Raw genomic sequence first — 17,576 nt, forward strand, 5'->3', positions numbered from 1 at the left:
AGTTTCCCTAAATATTCTATAATGTATTCTATTAACTTATTTAGGTTCCTCTGGAAACTGCTTTATCAACAGATGGAGTTGCTGCATTCATTAGAATAACGGTGCAAAAACAAAGCTCAGGCTCTGAAACTTGTCTGTAGTCTTGAGTGGCTGCTTCCAGCTGTCTTCCCTGACCTCTGCTGGAGGGCCTGGAAGGCACAGCTGGAAGTGAACTGCTACCACAAGTGCAGCCTTCATCACTCCAGCCTCACCAGCAGCTGCAGAGGCTGGAAAACCTTTGCTGCACTTAAACTGCTGCAGCTGTTCTCCAAACCATCCGGCTTTTATTGTTTTGTGTTTCTTCTCCTTCCTCATTCCAGTTGCCTCTTAGAACAACCTGTACAACACTAGACAACTGAGTTGTCCTTTACAGGGAAACTAGCAGGTACTCCTGATCATTTATGTTGTGCTTTCCCAAAGCTGTGCTGGTTCTACAGGCACTTCCATTCCCCTCACTGCATTCAAAACTTGGGTATTTATGGCACCTCTGTAATCACTCGGGGTGTGCTGTTGTCTCTTAATTTGTTACTGGTACAACTACTTCAAGAACAGTTACCACACCAGGATCAAGTGAGTGGTCAGTCATTCACTTCATGTGGAACACTGGTTTTGTTCTGTCTTTTCATCAGTTCTCTGTCCCTGTGAGGACATAATCCTCTGATCCTGCAGTATCTTAGATTACTTTAAAAAATCCCTGTCCAAAACCTCTTATGTGAAGTCCTTCTGAGAATCTACCAAACCAATCTTGTCAGATGAGCATTGTCATCTGTTTCTGGCAGTATTACTTTCCTTTCCATAGGGGTTCTCTAAATCTATTCAGCCCATCTAATCCAGATGCTTTGTAAGGGACAAATGTCCTGCCTTATGTTCTTTTCTCTTGCCCCTAAAGAGGCATCAATTCAAACAGATAATGGAATGGTTACTCTATCCCTCTCTTTTCATTCTGCCTTCTTCCCTCCTCCTCAGTGCTTTAACACTGTAAAAGCATTCAGCTTTGCTACTACCATTCTGCCCGAAGGCATTGTGGCACCACCAGCTGAAGCTCTCTAAACTGCTGAGTTGCCAGCTTTCTTTCACTCCCTTGAATGTACATGACCCATAGTCCAAGAAACTCCTGCACTGGGAAAGATTCAGTGACCTGTGTTCTGATTGCCTGTCAGCTGCTGTATCACATCATACAGGCTTAGGCCAGTACTGCTCCCTGAATTATTGAACCCAAACCTGCACTACAGCCAAGAATTTAAATAATAAAAAAAAAAAGTTAAAATAATGGCACTCAAGTTCTTGATTAAGACAATGTGAAATAAAGCTGCAAAACTTCTTGACTTGTTAAAAGAATAGCAAATTATCTATCCAACGTAAAGCTTTCCTTGCAAGTATTTGTACTCTTTGTTTTTTTTTTTTAACATTCTTGCCATATAATTGTAAATTTATATTCTCCAAGAGAAACAGGTAGGATCGTGTTGTATGTGATGTTCACCTGTGGATTTTTGCCTGCTGCTGGATTTTTCCCACAATATTTCAGATACTTAACTCTGTACTGGTGTTGATCACTTATGAACTCAAACACTGTAGATCACAACAAGAGTGTCAGAAGGTAAACTTGGGTTTGCTGCTTTGGATGGGGGTGCCTATTTAGTGAAAATCTTCACCAAAAAAAGCACACTTTAGAAGACAAACCTCACCCCTCAGTTTATATTGGGATAAATTGATGGAGCAGTGACATTTCAGATTTTGCTTGTCTTCCAGTTTGGTTGTGTCATATCAGAACCAAAGATGATGAAAAGCAAAAAAGTGCATTTACATTCCTACTTTACACTTTCAAGCTGGTATTTATAGTAACGTTAGAATTCCTCTGCAAAAACAGCTTGGGCCTCAATTTTCTTCACAGCTCGCAAAACGGGCTTTTCACTTAATGTCAGCTGCAAGGTTATTTCGCAAGTGGCAGCTATTCAAAACAAAGTGCTTTGGGTTATTTAATATCTGATTGCTGCTATGACTCATTTCAGCAGCAGCAGAGTTCTTGGACACTGCTTCAGAAACTTGTCCCCGCTCTATTATGTTGTAAGAAGGCTTATGGGTACAAGATGCTCTCAGGGAAGCAGCTGAGCTGGAACTGGGAAGCTGCCTTATCATGGATGATAACTGAATTAGGCATTAGCAGGAAGAAAAAAGTGAGGTAGCGGGGAGTTGTTAATGATCCACAGTCCCTCATTTCGTGGATAAACCAACATTTTCCTAAACTCTGATTTAACTCACGAGGAAGATGGATGGAGTGCGTTCGTCCCCAGAACTAAGCATGAGCAGAGCACGTGACAAAGTTAAGGAAAAATGTCGATTAAAGCATCACTCATGGCATTAAACAGTCACAGGACGTGGCTGGCTCCTCATGGACAGCTCCATGCAGCAAATCTTTAGCCAGCCTTTATCTCTGCTCGCCACTCCGTCCCAGAACGCCGACTGCCGAGGGCGCGGGGCAGCAGCTGGGCGCACTAACGCGGTCCTGCCCTGCCGAGGGCTCACACACCCCGCGGCTGAGCTCGGCGAAGGGCAGCGCTCGGGTCACTCTCGCCCTGGAAGGACGGGATCATTTCATCTGACAGCAGCACACACAAAATAAAGCGCGGCCCTTTCTCACACGCGGTCCTTTCCCCGGTGCCGGTGGTGCCGCTCGGGACCGACCCGACACCGCAACCTTTCCCGTCCCGGCGCGGCCGCGGCCCCTTTAAGCGCTGCCGCCCGCCCCTCCGCGCGCCTCTTCCCGCTGCGCTCATTGGCCGCCCGGGACGCCGCTCCCCGCCAGTTCCTGTTTCGGCCACCTTACCTTGTTGACGCCAGTCTCTGCCTCCCTGCTCTCTGATTGGCCCGCGCCGCCAATGTTTGTGGCGGCCATTGGCCCGCGCCCGCTCCGCCCCGCCCAGTTGAGGGCGAGCGACGCCCTCTCCGGCCCGGCCCTTGTTGATTGGCCGCGAGGGCAGGCCCCGCGCGCGGCGATTGGCCGCGGCGCGAGCAGCAGGGTGGGCTGCGCGGGCGGGCAGCGGCGCGGAGGCGGCGGCGGGGCTGGCGCGGGGTGTCCGCCCGCCGGAGGATGGTCCCGGCGCTGGGGCCGCCGCGCAGCGCGCCCGGCCCGACCGTGAGTGCCACCCGCGGGACCGGGGACGGGAGCGGCAGCGGGAGGAGAGGGACCCGCAGCGGCCGCGGGGCCGGGGCGTCGCGTTGGGCCGGGGCCGCGCTCGCCCCGGGATGCCGGCGGGGCCGGTGCCCCTTTGTCCGGCCGCGGTGTGCCCGGCCCGGGCAGGGGCTGCGGGGCCGGGACGGGCCGGGGCGCAGCTGCAGAGCGCGGGCGGCCCGTGGCGGTGCGGCCCCCGGCGGGCGCGGCGCGGTGGCGGTGCCCGGGCTCTGCTGCCCGGAGTTGTGAGGCTGCGGCGGCTGCCGGGGCTGGGCTAAGGGAAAGTCGGGGGAACAGCGGCGGAGGCTTGGGGGGCGGCGTGCTTCTATCGCTTTGCGGTCTTGGTGCTGCGAGACAATTGAGAGTGAGGCGCCGAGCGGGGAGTTCGCTCGGGAGGCAGCGGGAGCGGGCGCTGCGCCGCAGCCTGGCACCTTCCCGGCGTGGTGCGGGACGCGGGGGCTCCGTGCATCGCGGCGGTGTGCTCCTGGCGAGTGACACCCCAGCGGAGGTCAGCCCGCTTCAGGGGATGGTGCGCCGCCAGGGACAGCTGTTTGGCTTAGAATTCGGTCACTCGTAGCTAACGTTTCTCTTGTAGTAAGCTTGGTCTCCGAAGGAAGGAAGTCTGATGGATGTGTCTGTCTATTCCTTCTCTGCCTGCTAATTTTAGCTGTCTGGCCGATTTCGGTCAAATTTGCCAGGCAGCAGAGGCTTTAAAGGGTTGGAAGGCTTCAGTTTCATGGTACAGAAGTGTTTGTAACTCGCAGATAGTGCTCGCATTAAGGGCAGGACAGCTAAAATGCAGCTCCCTGTGGCAGCACAAATGAGCTGAGTCCATTGACATAGCTATAGTTGGATACAGCTGTGGCACATGATGCCCATTATCCAGGGGAGTCTGTAGGGATAAATTGGAAATAAGGCAAAGAAAGAGGGAGTAGTGATGGGCTGAGTGTCTGCCCGTAAGTACAAAAATCACAAAACTGTATTTTTGCTTTTCACATAATAGCTTGGACTTCTGTTAGACTTCATTTAGACATGCAATTATTAAGCACTTCTAGCAGAGATAATGATTGCACAGTTAAGCATCCAGAAGCCAGGTGATGTAGCAGCTTGTTTTAGAGGCATGATTTTAGCTTTACTTTTAATATACAAGTCATTGGGACCATCTTATCTATATGACTGTGTTATGTAGCGATTCAACCAACTGCAGAGCCTTCTTCATTGCTCATGAATTGTGTGCAGTAATCAGACAAATGGGAAGGAAGAAACTTCCTATGAAACTTCTTTTTTATTAGAAAGATTTAGAACCTTTAATTTTTGGTTTTCAATTAGTGCCATAACAATAACTCATAGGTACATTTTGGAATGAAATACATTTGTCAACTGAAAATATGTTTGCCACTGAATAGGAAATAAGCTTAGAAAAATGCTCATGTTGTGAGCATGATTTTTAAGGTGCTTGTATTCAGAATATCACATCAGGTATTTGAAAGAGTACAAGAACATTGCAAATTTTGAAGTGTTTGGAAATTACTTATTCCCTTAGAGACTTACTTATTCCCTTAGGTTATGGATACATGGGAAGATTTTAACGGAGTAGATGAAAAATGGTGGTGGATCCTGGAGGAGTCTGACAGCTGCAAAGAGATGATTAGGATGTAAGTTTTTGATAGTGGCTTTGCTGCTTTGATTCCTGGTGTTTGAAGCAGTGTTCTGAGGAGCTGGCTGGGGACACACTGAAGGGACTGTCACTGGAGTGGCCCTGTGACATGTGCCTGGCCCGCGCCCGCTGTGTGCGGTGTGGACTCCTGTTTGTAGCTGAAGTTTAGCTGTACTCTGAAATGTCAAAGACATCTTGGGAAGAAGGCGGCAAAGATTTTGTGAATGTGGTCTGCTGGCACTGCTGGCTGAGCTACTCCAGCTGTTCTTCACCTCAGCTCTTCTTAGGTGAATGTAGGGGATGCTCCTGACTCTTTTTAGACGGAGGAGTTACAGAGGAACTTTTTTGAGCATTGATGGGTTCTCCCCATGTGCTGAAGTTGTAAGAACACCTCGGGCTTCCACATATTGAAGTATAATGAATTAGGCTGCAGAGAGATTCAGGATGGTGCATTCCAAGTATTTAAGCACACTTGTAATTTGCAAAGTGCCTTGATGCAAAGTGTGTGACACTGTAACCAATCATGTCCCACTTGGATCTGATTAATACAATGTATGAGTTGAAGCTGGATGCTACAGAAAGAAATAGACATGCGAGGAAGTCAAGGGTTGGGGCATGCTGAATTTGACAGGAGCCATTCTGTGGTTTAATTTTTGTACAGTAGCGCTTTTTAAGGTCTTAAAAATAACTTTGTAAGTGACACGTGGGTGGAAGGAGGTATAAGAAGCATAGCATTTGATACGAAGGGCTTCCCAATGAATCATGGTTGGTTGTGTCACAAGAACTTGTAAAAAGTACCGCAAAGTCTGTGCCACTTTGAAGGATAGGGACACCTTTCAAAATAGGAAAACATGTTCCTGAGGAATTTCATTTGATTAAAGGAATTACAAACAGAACTGAGATGAAGAATTGTAAAATGACTGGCAATACTTGGATGGACAGTCCATCAGGCTGGAGGCAAGTACACTACTTCAGAGCCCTGAGATGTATAACTAGAGTTGTTACAAAAAGATTAGGAACATTAAAGCTGTTAGATTGTATGCATCCACACATTTACACATCCATTTTCATTTAAAAACCTGGGTTGTATGCACAGCTTCACTGACATTTTCATCAGGGACATGGCTCAGTAGTGTTATTTAATTGAAAAGTGTCTCATCTGAAACTCTGTGCCATGATATGTATTCACTTTTAATGGGGGGGGAGTGTTCAAGCAGTGTTTGAGTTATTTCAGATTACAGTAAAACATGTAAAGGTCTCAACTCCTTGATTAGGAAATGTTGTGCAGAGCCCAGTTTATGTTATGCTGACCTAACTTGGTATTTAAAATGCAATTCCGGCTTTTATGGGTGGATATAATGTGTCCAAAGTGTACTTTGGTTTGCTACCTTACCAGTGTAGTGCTGTTGTCATGCTTAGAGTAAGCACAAAAGAGGTTCTGCTGTGTGCACAAGATTGACAAATTGTGTGTAAACTGGGTTTGTTTCCTGTATGAAAAGCCATGGCTTTAGTCCTCTAAGGTGAATGAGTTACTTTTGCAACCATGACTTAAGATAGCAATCTCTTACCTCAGCCACACTGGGTGCCATTGTGGCTCAGATAAGAAGAAAGTACTAGGCTGCTAAAAATGTTTCATGCTTCCTGGTAACAAGTGCCTCTCTCACTCAGTTTCCTGAACTTCTGTCAGGTTAACTGACCAGCATGAAAACCATGAATTGAAATCAGCTCCATCTGAAAGCACATCTCAGTCATGCTGGTATTCTGATACCTGAATGGGTTCTTTGTGGTCCATCTCTAGTGAGGCTGGAATGATCCAAGTATGGAGCTATTAGCTTTTAGGTCTAAATCCAGGTTCCTCAGAACCTATGGTCCATTTTTTCAGCTTTGGGTGTGGTGGGCAATGTAATGAAAAATCATAGAAAACATTGTCTGTTAGCCTGCTGTTAATAGAAGTGTAAGGCTTGTATGGGGAGAGGAGAGCTTAAAGATTTATGTATTCTTCAAGTAACTGAAGTTCAAGTGAAAATAATACTGTCCATTCGGGGTGTCTGTTTGCATCTGTACTCTGTAATGTGGTTGGCTTCAGGGACACTTAATTCATGCCAGGCTTCAACCTTTGGAGTTGGACTCTGCTTTGCTTTCATGCATCAGTGTAGCTGTTAGCTAGAAGTTGAACAGAGTTCTTGTACAAAGCTTCATGCTGCAGCTCTTCTTGCTCGTTTACTCCAGTAGTAAAATGGAGCTCTAAATCAGCAACATAATTTTCCCACTATTGGAGCATCCCTAATATTCAGAGATGCTTTAATTCAGGAATGTTTAAATATTGTGCATCTATAGCTTAAATCCCTCCTTCTTCCACATAAGTCTCTCACCTACTGGAAATTCTGGGACTTCTTGTGTAATTGGAGAAGCTTAACTAGTTTTGGCATCATCTTGGGTCATAGTTTCACAAATATTAAGCCATCACTGTCACCATGAGAAGCAATCTTGTTGTTCCAGTGTACTTATTTGGGAGTGTGGGGTGTCTCTGCGATCCTTTTGCAAAGTCAGTTTTAAGTTGAAGTAGTGTTCTCATCTGGCCTCCTGGGTGAGGAGTGCCAGTGAAGCAGGGGAGAGGCTGCATCTCTCAGCATTACTTGGAAGGAGTTGGGGTAGCAGGGGAAGATAATAATCGCAAGTATTTTCCCATTATTGCTAAGAGAAATGGGCTGATGGGAATTTCATGCAGCTCAACAAGGGCAAAATCCTGCACTTGGGGAAGAACAAATCAGTCCACCAATATACAGTGGGGGCCAAGCAGCTGGAAAGCACCTTGGCAGAAAAGGACCTGGTGGACACCGAGTTGAACACAAACCAACAACGTGTCCTTGTGGCACAGGGAGTGAATGGGCCCCGTTTGATACAGGAGGGTCAGTGAGCTGCGGGAGGTGATCCTTCCACTGCACTTGGCACTGGTGAAGCCACACCTGGCATCTTGTGTTGAGTTTTAGGTTCCCCAGTACAAGAAAGACATGGATGTACCATAGAGAGTCCATTGAAAGGCCACCAGGACAATTAAGGTACAAGAGCATCTCTCGTCTTGGGAGGCCAAAGGAGCTGTGGTTGTTCAGCCTGGAGCAGAGAAGGCTGAGGGAGAATCCCACCTGTGAATTGTCTCAAGAGGATTTACAGGCCATCTTACTTTGTGGTTTTTTCTGTTTTATTCTGGATGGGAATGGGAAGACCTTGTGTTTCCCAGCTTGGAAATATTAAATGTGTGAGCTATCCCTTGCTAAGGAATGCAATGAAGTTCTCCCACTCCTAGTTTCACTTTAAGGTACTTTTGCCAAGTCAGTCTTAGGTGGCAAAAGGGAGGTGATTTCATACAGTTATAGAAGAAGAAGATAGAGTAGAGGTAAGGCGTTTTCATTTTATGGAATGATTTTTTAATGAAGTAAAACTTGCAGGATCATGTTATCAGTCTGTCCCCTGTATCCATTCCTTTCAGACCTGTGCGAAGTAGTAACTTGGAAATCTAGTTTTAGCTTCTTCTCCATTGTCAGTGCTAAATTTCTACTGTAGTCTTATTTGCTTTTCCTAATGCTTTCAGAACTGCTTATTCACCCTGGATAGTTCATGTGCAGTAATTCTCCTAAGCTAAATAAGTAGTTCCTAAAGTGGTGGAATTATTGAATTCGGGTTTTCTATGGACGTGCACATAGTAGTTGCTTTTTCTTGTGTTTAACATGCGTTGATTTTTTTATTTTAAATTTCCTCTTTGAAAGTGTTATGAAAGTGTGCTTGCTTTCTCTGGTCATCTGGGCTCAGAAAACTTTAGTTTGGACCTCTCTGTTACATATAATTAAAATAATGTGCGGCTTTATCCCTGCCAGTATTATTCAAAACTGTCAAACATCCAGATTGCAAGATGAGTCCTTTATTCCTGGAACTGAAGTAATTGCCCAGTGCACCCACTTCTTGGGTTCAAGAAAAAAGCCTCTGAAAAGCAAAGGTATAATTGCATTGATGTAGTGAAGGAGAGCAAGCCTGCTGTCCACTAAAAGCTTTTGTGAGTAGTCTGCCTGTAAAATGTACATTGCAAAGTTTTGGAGATTTTGTTTGGTTTTTTGGGGTTTGGGGGCAAAATATGTGTGTGCTTGTTTTTGAAAGCTTATTGAAGTGTAATTAGTGAGCTTCTTTGATAAGCTTATATATTAAAACTGAAATTCTGGTTTTTAGTCCCTTCTACCTCAGCCATTTTTGCCTTTGGCCCCATTAAGATTTATAGGGAAATCCCTTAACTCTGGAAGGGCAGTGTTTGTAGCAGAATCTCAGGATTGATCTCTTCTGCATATTGTAGAGGAACTTTGTAGTGCAGGCCCATAGAATATTGCTTCCTATATCATGAACCCTTGATGTGTTCTTAGTTTGTGTCAGATTTTTCAAACCCCAAGCCTATAAAATATTTAAGAACTTGACTGTGTAAATCCTTTGTACTGAATGACTCATATCTGAAAAGATGAATTAAAAATTTTGACACATAAACTCTCTGGATGCCCTGAACATTTCGATTCTAGGATATTTTGCACTGCTTGTTAGTTAGGGTCCTCAGGAGAGAGCAGCAAGGCAGTTTGGCATGTGTCAGAAAATGCCTTGATACCTCCTCGGGACCGTATGTGCTTTTATAAACAGATTCTGTGAGGATCCTTTGTAGTTGCAGAACAAAAAGAGCTCAGCTTAAAAGTAAAGCAGTGAAGCAAAGAGTACTGCTCTGGCTCAATCATTGTAGCCAAAATGAATGTTTTTATGTTGTAATTCTAAATTGGTTGTCAGGCTCTGTGACGAGGTACTGCTCTTTGGATAGAGATTTCATTTGGAGACGAGGTCACATGAGAAAGCAGAACTGGACTGGCTCTGACAGGAACAGGTTGCCTGGGGAAGCTGCAGATGCCCTATCCCTGGAAGTGTTCAAGGCCAGGCTGGATGAGGTGGTCTAGTGGGAGGTGTCCCTGCCCATAGCAGGGGGGTTGGAATGAGACAATTTTTAAGGTTTCTTCCAACCCAAACCATTTTATGATTCTATGGCTTACAGCTTCTACATTTTTCCAGTCAGTCTTCAGTGTTTAGAATACAATTTTCATATATGGATGGATTCCCAAGTTATAAATAGCCATCTTAGTCACAGTATTTGGAGACCATGATGACTTGTATGTCTCAGTTTTTTTCAGGAAAAGAGTTACTTGTTCTTTAGGCAGCATGCTGCTGTAAGGTCGGGCTCACCACCGGCTGCTCTTGCACAGGAGCGAGCAGGAGAGCACTCTCAGCCTCAGCCCGGTGCAGGCAATCTTTGCCATCTGATCCGGGTAACCTCACCCTAACCCGCACAGAGGTGATGACCTGTGTTAGGAGGAACTTGCCTGCAATTAATTCACTTTGTATCCACCTAGCTTTCACCATCAAAACACACTTGTGGCTCCTTTGTCAAGCACGGCATAATTGGATATCTGTCTTCTCTCTGAAAATATCTGGTTTTGAGGTATACCACGGATCATTGGGCATTGGAAGCCAGGGGGATGAGCGCTGTCTTGCAAGCTAGAGGCATTTCTCACACTTTCTCACTTAGTGAAATTGGTATGTGGTAACTTAGGAATTTCAGCACAATACATGGATTCAGGAGGATTTCCTAAAGAAAAGAGTGATGTTCCCCTTATTTTGATCTAAATAGCTGAAGACTTTAGGTGAGAGCTTTGGTCTTTGTGATTGTGGCTGGTGCACTGGTTGCATAATTACAGCTCTTTAGCTCCCAAATGCCTGCTTCCCTATAGCAATTGCTCCAGACCACAGGAGATGGTTCCTGTAGGCATCTTCCTTTACTTGCACCACGTGCACCTCAGTTTGTTTGCAATGCCAAGATCATCTGCACAATGTGAGAGTGGCAGCAGCTCTCATCTGGATGTGAAACGTGCAGAGATACTTCTTCTTAAATATTTTCTAGACCATAAACAGTGAGTAAGATACTTGGTTCTGGGGACATGAGCTCTATCTCTGCCCCTCCTCTAAGGTTTGAAAAGAAATGACGTTTTACTTAGGAGGACTTGGGAGGGAACAACAGTAGACAAAAAAGAATAAATATGAGAGGTGGCTCTTTAAGTGATTAACAGGGAAGGTTCTTTTTTTTTTTTTTCTTATGAAGTTTTCTTAAGCAGATTTGGTCAGGATTTCTCAGAATGACCCTACACTTATGGTGTCCTAAAACTCCTTGTTACTAAATGGTCAGTGCAATTGCCATTGATATTTTGAAAATTACAAATGAAACAAAACCAATGTAGATATGAAGGAATATCATTTGAGTAATTACCCTTCCTCTTCCTCCAATGCTATTACCAAAAAAAAAAAAAAAAACCCTAAATATTTTCTTTCTAGTTCTCTTGCATGTTCTTGTATAAGAGCCTTACTAAAACTTTATTGCTTTAAGTCAGCTGGAGGAAAAATACTAATGCATTTGAGTTTAGATAATACAAAGAAAAGAAGTTTTCTTCCTATGTGTTATTTGCAAGCACCTTAAAAAAAAAGTTTCTCCATGTAACAAGTTTGAGCTTATTTGCTTTGGTTTTCTTTTCTTAGCTTTTGCAGAAGCTCTGGGAACAGTTTGGTTGGCCTGGGAAACTCTCAGCTGGTTTGCATCAGGAATATCTTCCTCAGCACAAGGTGGCAGTGCCCACTCTGAGCTGGTCAGCCAGCACATCCATGCTGCTGAGCTGGTCAGAGACCCAGCTGTGTTCAGTGCCTCACCTGACCTCACTCCTCCTCCTCTGCTCACTCCCAGGTTTTTGTAAACATCTGGGAACTCCATCTCTTTGACAGGTTGCAGTTAGGTCAGTCGGTGGGCCCAGCTGTGGTGAGGGAGTGGATTAAGGGACACGGTAACAGGGAAATCTTGATTTCTTCTGAAACCAAACGGATAGATTTTTTCCCTCCTGGCAGGAAAAATAGCCTTTTTCAGTTTCCTGTATGATAGTCTTACCAGGTGGCTTTGATAGGCCACAGTAGTTAATACACACAGGTAGCAATCACAAAGGTCAGCTTGAGTTATCTTTCCTGCAATCATTTTATTAGGTAAATACAAAATTAGAATAGAAGCATTCCAAGGGGGAATAAAGAAAGGGCAGTAAATTTTATCTCTTGATCTCAAGGGTACCTTGTTTGTCATTAAAAGCTTGGACTAAGTCCCTGATTAAAGCTAGCCTTGTTCTAAAACATGCATGGAAGATTGGAGAAGTGGGCTCCAGCAATTGCTTGGATGAAGAAGACACTGTGTCAGGAAAAAAGCATTTGAGTAGTTCTTGACTATGCCTTGGAATTGATCTTAGCTTTACATTAAGGGGTGTACATTACATGACATTGCTAACTATACATGAGGTATACAAACCAGTAACAACTCTGAGAATGAAGCAGTGTCACAGCATGAGCTTGCTGAAGGAGGTTAAGAGGAAGAAAGATTTGGACTGCTGGTAGGTTTGCAAAATATGTGAAGTTGCATATAAAAACGATTCTTTCTGCCTGATGCAGAAGAATGGAATGGCAATACTAATTTGTGGAAGATTGTTTTGTACAGCCAGAGATAACAGATTGGAATAATTATTTTCTCTTTTAAGATTAATGTTTAGTTTGGAAACAATTCTTAAATAAGGAGTGAAAAATTAATGCCAAATAAAATAATCTAAATTAACTTTTTCTTCTATTTGCTGAGTGCATGTTTTGAAGAAGAGATTTCATAAAATTTGCTAAATACTACCTGGAAAGATGGGTGGTATACAAGAAGATGTTTAAATAAATTGGTTTTCAAGTTTTATACCCTATGTTTCAGAACTATAAAAGAGATTGAATTATGTTAAATTTAAATCTTCAGAATGCAAAGCATCCTTTAATTTCTGAAGATGACATTGCATTTAAATTAAAATCAATATTTTAGGTCGATGTTGTGAAAGCTGTTTGCTACATAAAGCTTAAGGGAAGCTTGATACTAAATAAATATAAATTACAAGTTACTCCTTCTTCATCTGTTTTAAGAATTTGGATTTTGCTACATTTTCTCTGCAGATGCCATGCAGCTGAGTTAAGTGAGCATATTTTGTGAGCAAACTTAAAATACATTTGTCTGTAAGCTTTTGAGACAAGTACATGTCTTCTGCCCTAGAGAATCCATGAAGGAATCTTGCTGAAGCAGCAATACTTGATGTGGAAGAAGTAAAGGGAAACCCACTGTCAAAGATCCAGTCATATAACAGCTGAGGGGGAGAAATGGAGACAGTGTAAACATTCATCAGCCCTCAGAAATCTACAACTAGGCACTATTTTTAATTTCTTTTTAATTCACAAAGCCCATATTTTCATCAGCCCTTAAGAAAACCTCCTCCCTGGTATTGCCAGCTTCAGCGGTTCTGTGGAGTATCAAATAAAATGCAAAGGTTTCTGTCCTTACAGAATAAGAATGGGAAAAAACAGCTTCAGTTCACCGTATTTCTCATGGTACAATCCATCAGTAGAAAGCCCGGAGTTTTATACAAGTGTTGTTTAACAAATTTAACCATCTCTTTAGAGGGGAGCTCACAGCAAACTAATTGGGTCATTAGATAATGTGTACAGCCCTGCTTTCTGCTGTCAGGACCACAAAAGTGGGAGCATTGGTTGAGTGGTAAACTGAAAAACTTCACCTGAAGTAATTCCACAGTAAAGTGAAATTAGGGTAACAGTCATGGCATTCCTATGCCATGTCTTCTATATGAAATGGACTGCAGGTCCCAGTGGAAATGAAGCATATAAAATACAGACTTTAAGTTTACATTTGTGAGGCTTATACACTCAGTGTGGCAGCAAATGGCTTGAAATATGAAGGGAACAGCATCACTCAGAAGAAATTTACTGATACCATTTAAAAAAAAGGCAGAGGAGGAAGGAAGAAGTGGGGTCTTTGGCATATAATAAAGATTTTCTATTCTTTTTCAGGATCAAAAAATGGTTAGAAACTGTATTAATAAATAACAGCACAAATTTTCACTAAGGCCTTGTCTGTCTATCTTCCAGAATGCTACATACAATGAATTGCTGAATCATTTTGGCATCTGCTCAGCATGAAGAAATAAGGCAATTGGAATATTGTGTATAGCATGACTTTGGGAGATAGGGATGGCTGCTGTTAAGAAAAAGAACTTTGCTGAGTGGACACAGAAGAAGCCAAAATCTAGGAGTAAGGAGATCTCGTGTCAGGAGGGAGAAGGGGGTGCTGTGATTTTGGGCAGGGGGAAGATGGGGCTGTGAACGTGTTCCAGACTGTGCAGCTGGAGCCAGAACAGCCATGTCTGTTCTGGGGAAGGGTATTTGTGGGTGGGTGCTTCTTTACTCCCTTAGCTTCACACAGCTGGGCTTCATCATATCTGTAGCCCTGCATGGTAGCTGGCCATTTAAATCCACATTAATGCTTTCTGTGTTGAAATACACTGCAATACAGAAATAGTCCTTTGGTTCTCAAGCTGTATAAATTTGCACAATTAAAAAAAATACCATTACTTGGTGAATATATTAGTCTTTCAAAAATGCTAAGTCCAACAAAACTAAGGCCCCTTTTATCTGTTTGCTCTGATTTCCAGCATATTTGCTATGGTCTCCTAGTGCCCATAGCAGACACATCAGCTCTGTCTGTATAGGTGGTGCAGAAATCAAGGAACAGGGTATGTGACTGCCACATGATCCAATCCAGCATCTTCCTTTTTCTAAGCATGTTTGAGAGCTTTGCCTTCCCAGAGCTGTGTCCTTGTGCTCACATCCTCACTACACAGAAACAGTACAGTACACAGTAAATTAAATGACCCCTTTGCCCCCTTGTGTAGTTATTTCACCTGCCACACAAGGTGCTGCCTCGGTGATGGAGACATGAGTGTAGTGTCACCAGGCAGCTGCTCTGCTTCTCCTGTCTCTGCTGCTAGCCTTAATGGATACAGGTTCTGCTGGGCACACTGGGAGCTGCTGAAAGGAGGTGTGCTGGCCTCAGTCATTCCCTGTACACCTGAACATCTCTCTGGTTGCCAACAGCATCCAAGATGGCTGGGCTCTAACCAGGTTTTGGGGTTTTTTAAATAATCAAAATCACTCATCTGCTAAGGTCTCCCAGTTAACCCTTTCATCATCAGTGAATGCAGGTAGTATCAGTGAGTACTACTGACCATCACCAGCTGTACCCAGGAGGGATAAGTTAGAGATGCCTTGGGTGGGAAATTGGCTTTCAGCGTTGTGAAGGTTTACTAACTTGGACAACCTGGCATAACAACTGGATCACTCTTACTACATATAAACTCAAATAAATTTGTTAATGAAGTAAGCTAATTGGATTTAAAGGAGAAGAAATCTTGTTTGTAAGATGAGGTAACACAATTTATAAGAGTGTGCTGAAGTTGCACCACTGCTTTATCCCACAGTAAAAGACTCTGTCAGGTGTTTTCCTAATTTATGCAGGGGATGGTCAGGTGAGCACGGAGAAAGCAAAGTCCATGGAGGGATATAAATAGAAAGTGATGTATTCCCATTGCTGGGCTGGAGAGGTCTGTGGTGGCTGTGTTTAGGTAGTCTGTGTATAACACCCAGTGGGGCACTGGAATGCTGTAACTCATCTCAGAGAGGATTGTGTCCAGTTTTGTGATGGTGTGAACGCTGTCATGTAGGTGGAGTTGAATTATGTTCCTGAAATCTTCAGGCACTTAGAGTTCCCTGAGTTGTTTCCTGTTTGTTTTATTTTATGGTTTGCCAACATCTTCCAAGTCTTCCCTTGAACAGAGAAAGAAAGTACTTCAAGATTAGAGTGGTAACCAGCATCAGCCCTAATGTTTCTCCTCCTCTAATCTTTACTGAATGCATGACATTCAATTAACTTCTAGAGTATAAAGGCTGGAAAGCAGTACCTGAATTCAGTTCTAGTACAATACAGATGATTTCTGTCAGTTTGACACACACAGGTGTGTGCACAGAGCACTTTGTGAAGTGTATGCTTCAGTGCTTTGGGAGCTCCATAGATGTCTGGCTTTCTGGTTTGTAAGGATATTATTTTGGGGGTTTGTTTTTGATGTCAGTGCCAGTAGTGGTAGGCTCAGTGTACATTAAGAACTGCTTGGTGTTTAAAGATATATTAAAAACCACCTCCACTTCCTTGCAGTTCAAACAAACAGACAAAAAACACCCTAAAGATATGAAGTCTGTTAAAAGAAGCCAGTGAGCTTTTTGGGAAGAGCCAGAGGAAGGTGAAGCCACAAGGAATTTGAGGGCCCATGGGAAGACTTGTAATAACAGGTTGGTTGGTGAGAGAGTGAAAGGAACTGTGAAAGTAAATACAGAGCTCAGACATATCAAAAACCAGATCTATTTTTTCCTGCTGTCATCTACGGTATACTTATGTCACTTGCTCTCTAAAATTCATTTCTCTGGTAGATATGTGTTTAACCATCATTAACTTAATGTCATCTTTTGTGTATTTTTATAATGTTTTTGTTTGCCTAAATACAGGCTACCAATCTGTTCAAGATGAGGACAATTTAGATGCCATTCATTAGGCTGTTATACATAACTTTAATTAATAACTTTAATTTTAGCTGAATTTTACATATCTGAGAGCTTAGGGGTATCATTTTTGGTTGTTTTAAGGTGTAGAGTAATTTAATAGCAAGTAAGTTTTGTAATCTGCTACATTAAGAGCACTCTAAATTTGTAGTTAATGAAATGTCCTCGTAGCTTGTTGTTTGCTTAGCATCCATACCTTATTGTGAACTGGGAATTGAATGCATATTAAGTGAGGAGGGGCTGATAAGAGAGAGTTCAGCTGTTCCTCCTCCCATTTGAAAAGCAGTCATATTCTTAACTATCCTTTTTGTTTGCTGAAAGTGGTTGGGATTATAATAGTTTTTAAATTTAAAGTAATTGACGAAATGGAAACCAGTTCATCACAGATAGGTTTTGCAAAACATCTCGATAGGTAACAGGCTTAATTTTTAATGTCACAAAATCAACTGCTCTGAGTCAAGGGCATGGACTTGTGTCTACACTGCAGTAGGGCCCCGTCCCTGTGGTCCAAGGCAAAGCCATGTAAATGTCATGGACTAAGGATTCAGAAAAGTGCAGGAGTTGTTAATTCCTTGCATGATTTTTTTCTCAGGCTCTCTTCTCCGAAACCATGCCAGAGATGACAGAGAATGAGACACCTACTAAGAAGCAGCATCGGTGAGTTCCTGTGGCAAAAAGACTATTTCCTAGGTCTGTAGTCTGCCGTCATGTTGCAGTTACAAAGTTTCTAGCTAAAAGTTTGGCAATAAGGGTATGGACGAGAAGTTCTGTGTGTTCATCAGGGTTGATCCAAAAGTTTCTCTCTTGACCTGTCTATGCCAAAATATTTGTTAAAGATATATCTACCTAGGTCACTTAGACAAAAGAGATTATTTAATTATTTCACTGACTATTCTGATGTGTGTAAAACTGTGTTGCTGCCTTGGTTAGAGTACAGCCTCTATTTTTGTGGAGGCTCCTTGTAGATATTGGGGGGTAACTATACTAATTTTGACAGGGTCATTTAGATCTCTCCCTCAACTCCCAGTGGAATCTGGATCTTACATCTCAAATCACTGCAGGACCTCAAACTACGCCTTGAGGTTGTACAGCAACACTATGACCAAACTTTGTAACAGAGTGACTCAA

General features: G+C 43.2%; 1 protein-coding gene across 1 annotated transcript in view; it reads left to right on the forward strand.

Annotated features, from left to right (window-relative positions):
- Positions 1 to 3,127: 3,127 nt before the first annotated feature.
- The window catches only part of USF3 (upstream transcription factor family member 3), a gene marked incomplete at its 5' end in the record, with an annotated part of 34,211 nt that continues 19,762 nt past the window's right edge, over positions 3,128 to 17,576 (forward strand). The window contains 2 exons of the mRNA XM_084201260.1: positions 3,128 to 3,172; positions 17,041 to 17,105. Of these exons, the coding sequence (XP_084057386.1) occupies positions 3,128 to 3,172; positions 17,041 to 17,105 (110 nt within the window). The remainder of the gene's footprint in view (positions 3,173 to 17,040; positions 17,106 to 17,576) is intronic.

The sequence above is a fragment of the Fringilla coelebs genome (genome assembly GCF_963513975.1).
Source record: "Fringilla coelebs genome assembly, chromosome: 2".
Classification (NCBI taxonomy): Eukaryota; Metazoa; Chordata; class Aves; order Passeriformes; family Fringillidae; genus Fringilla; species Fringilla coelebs.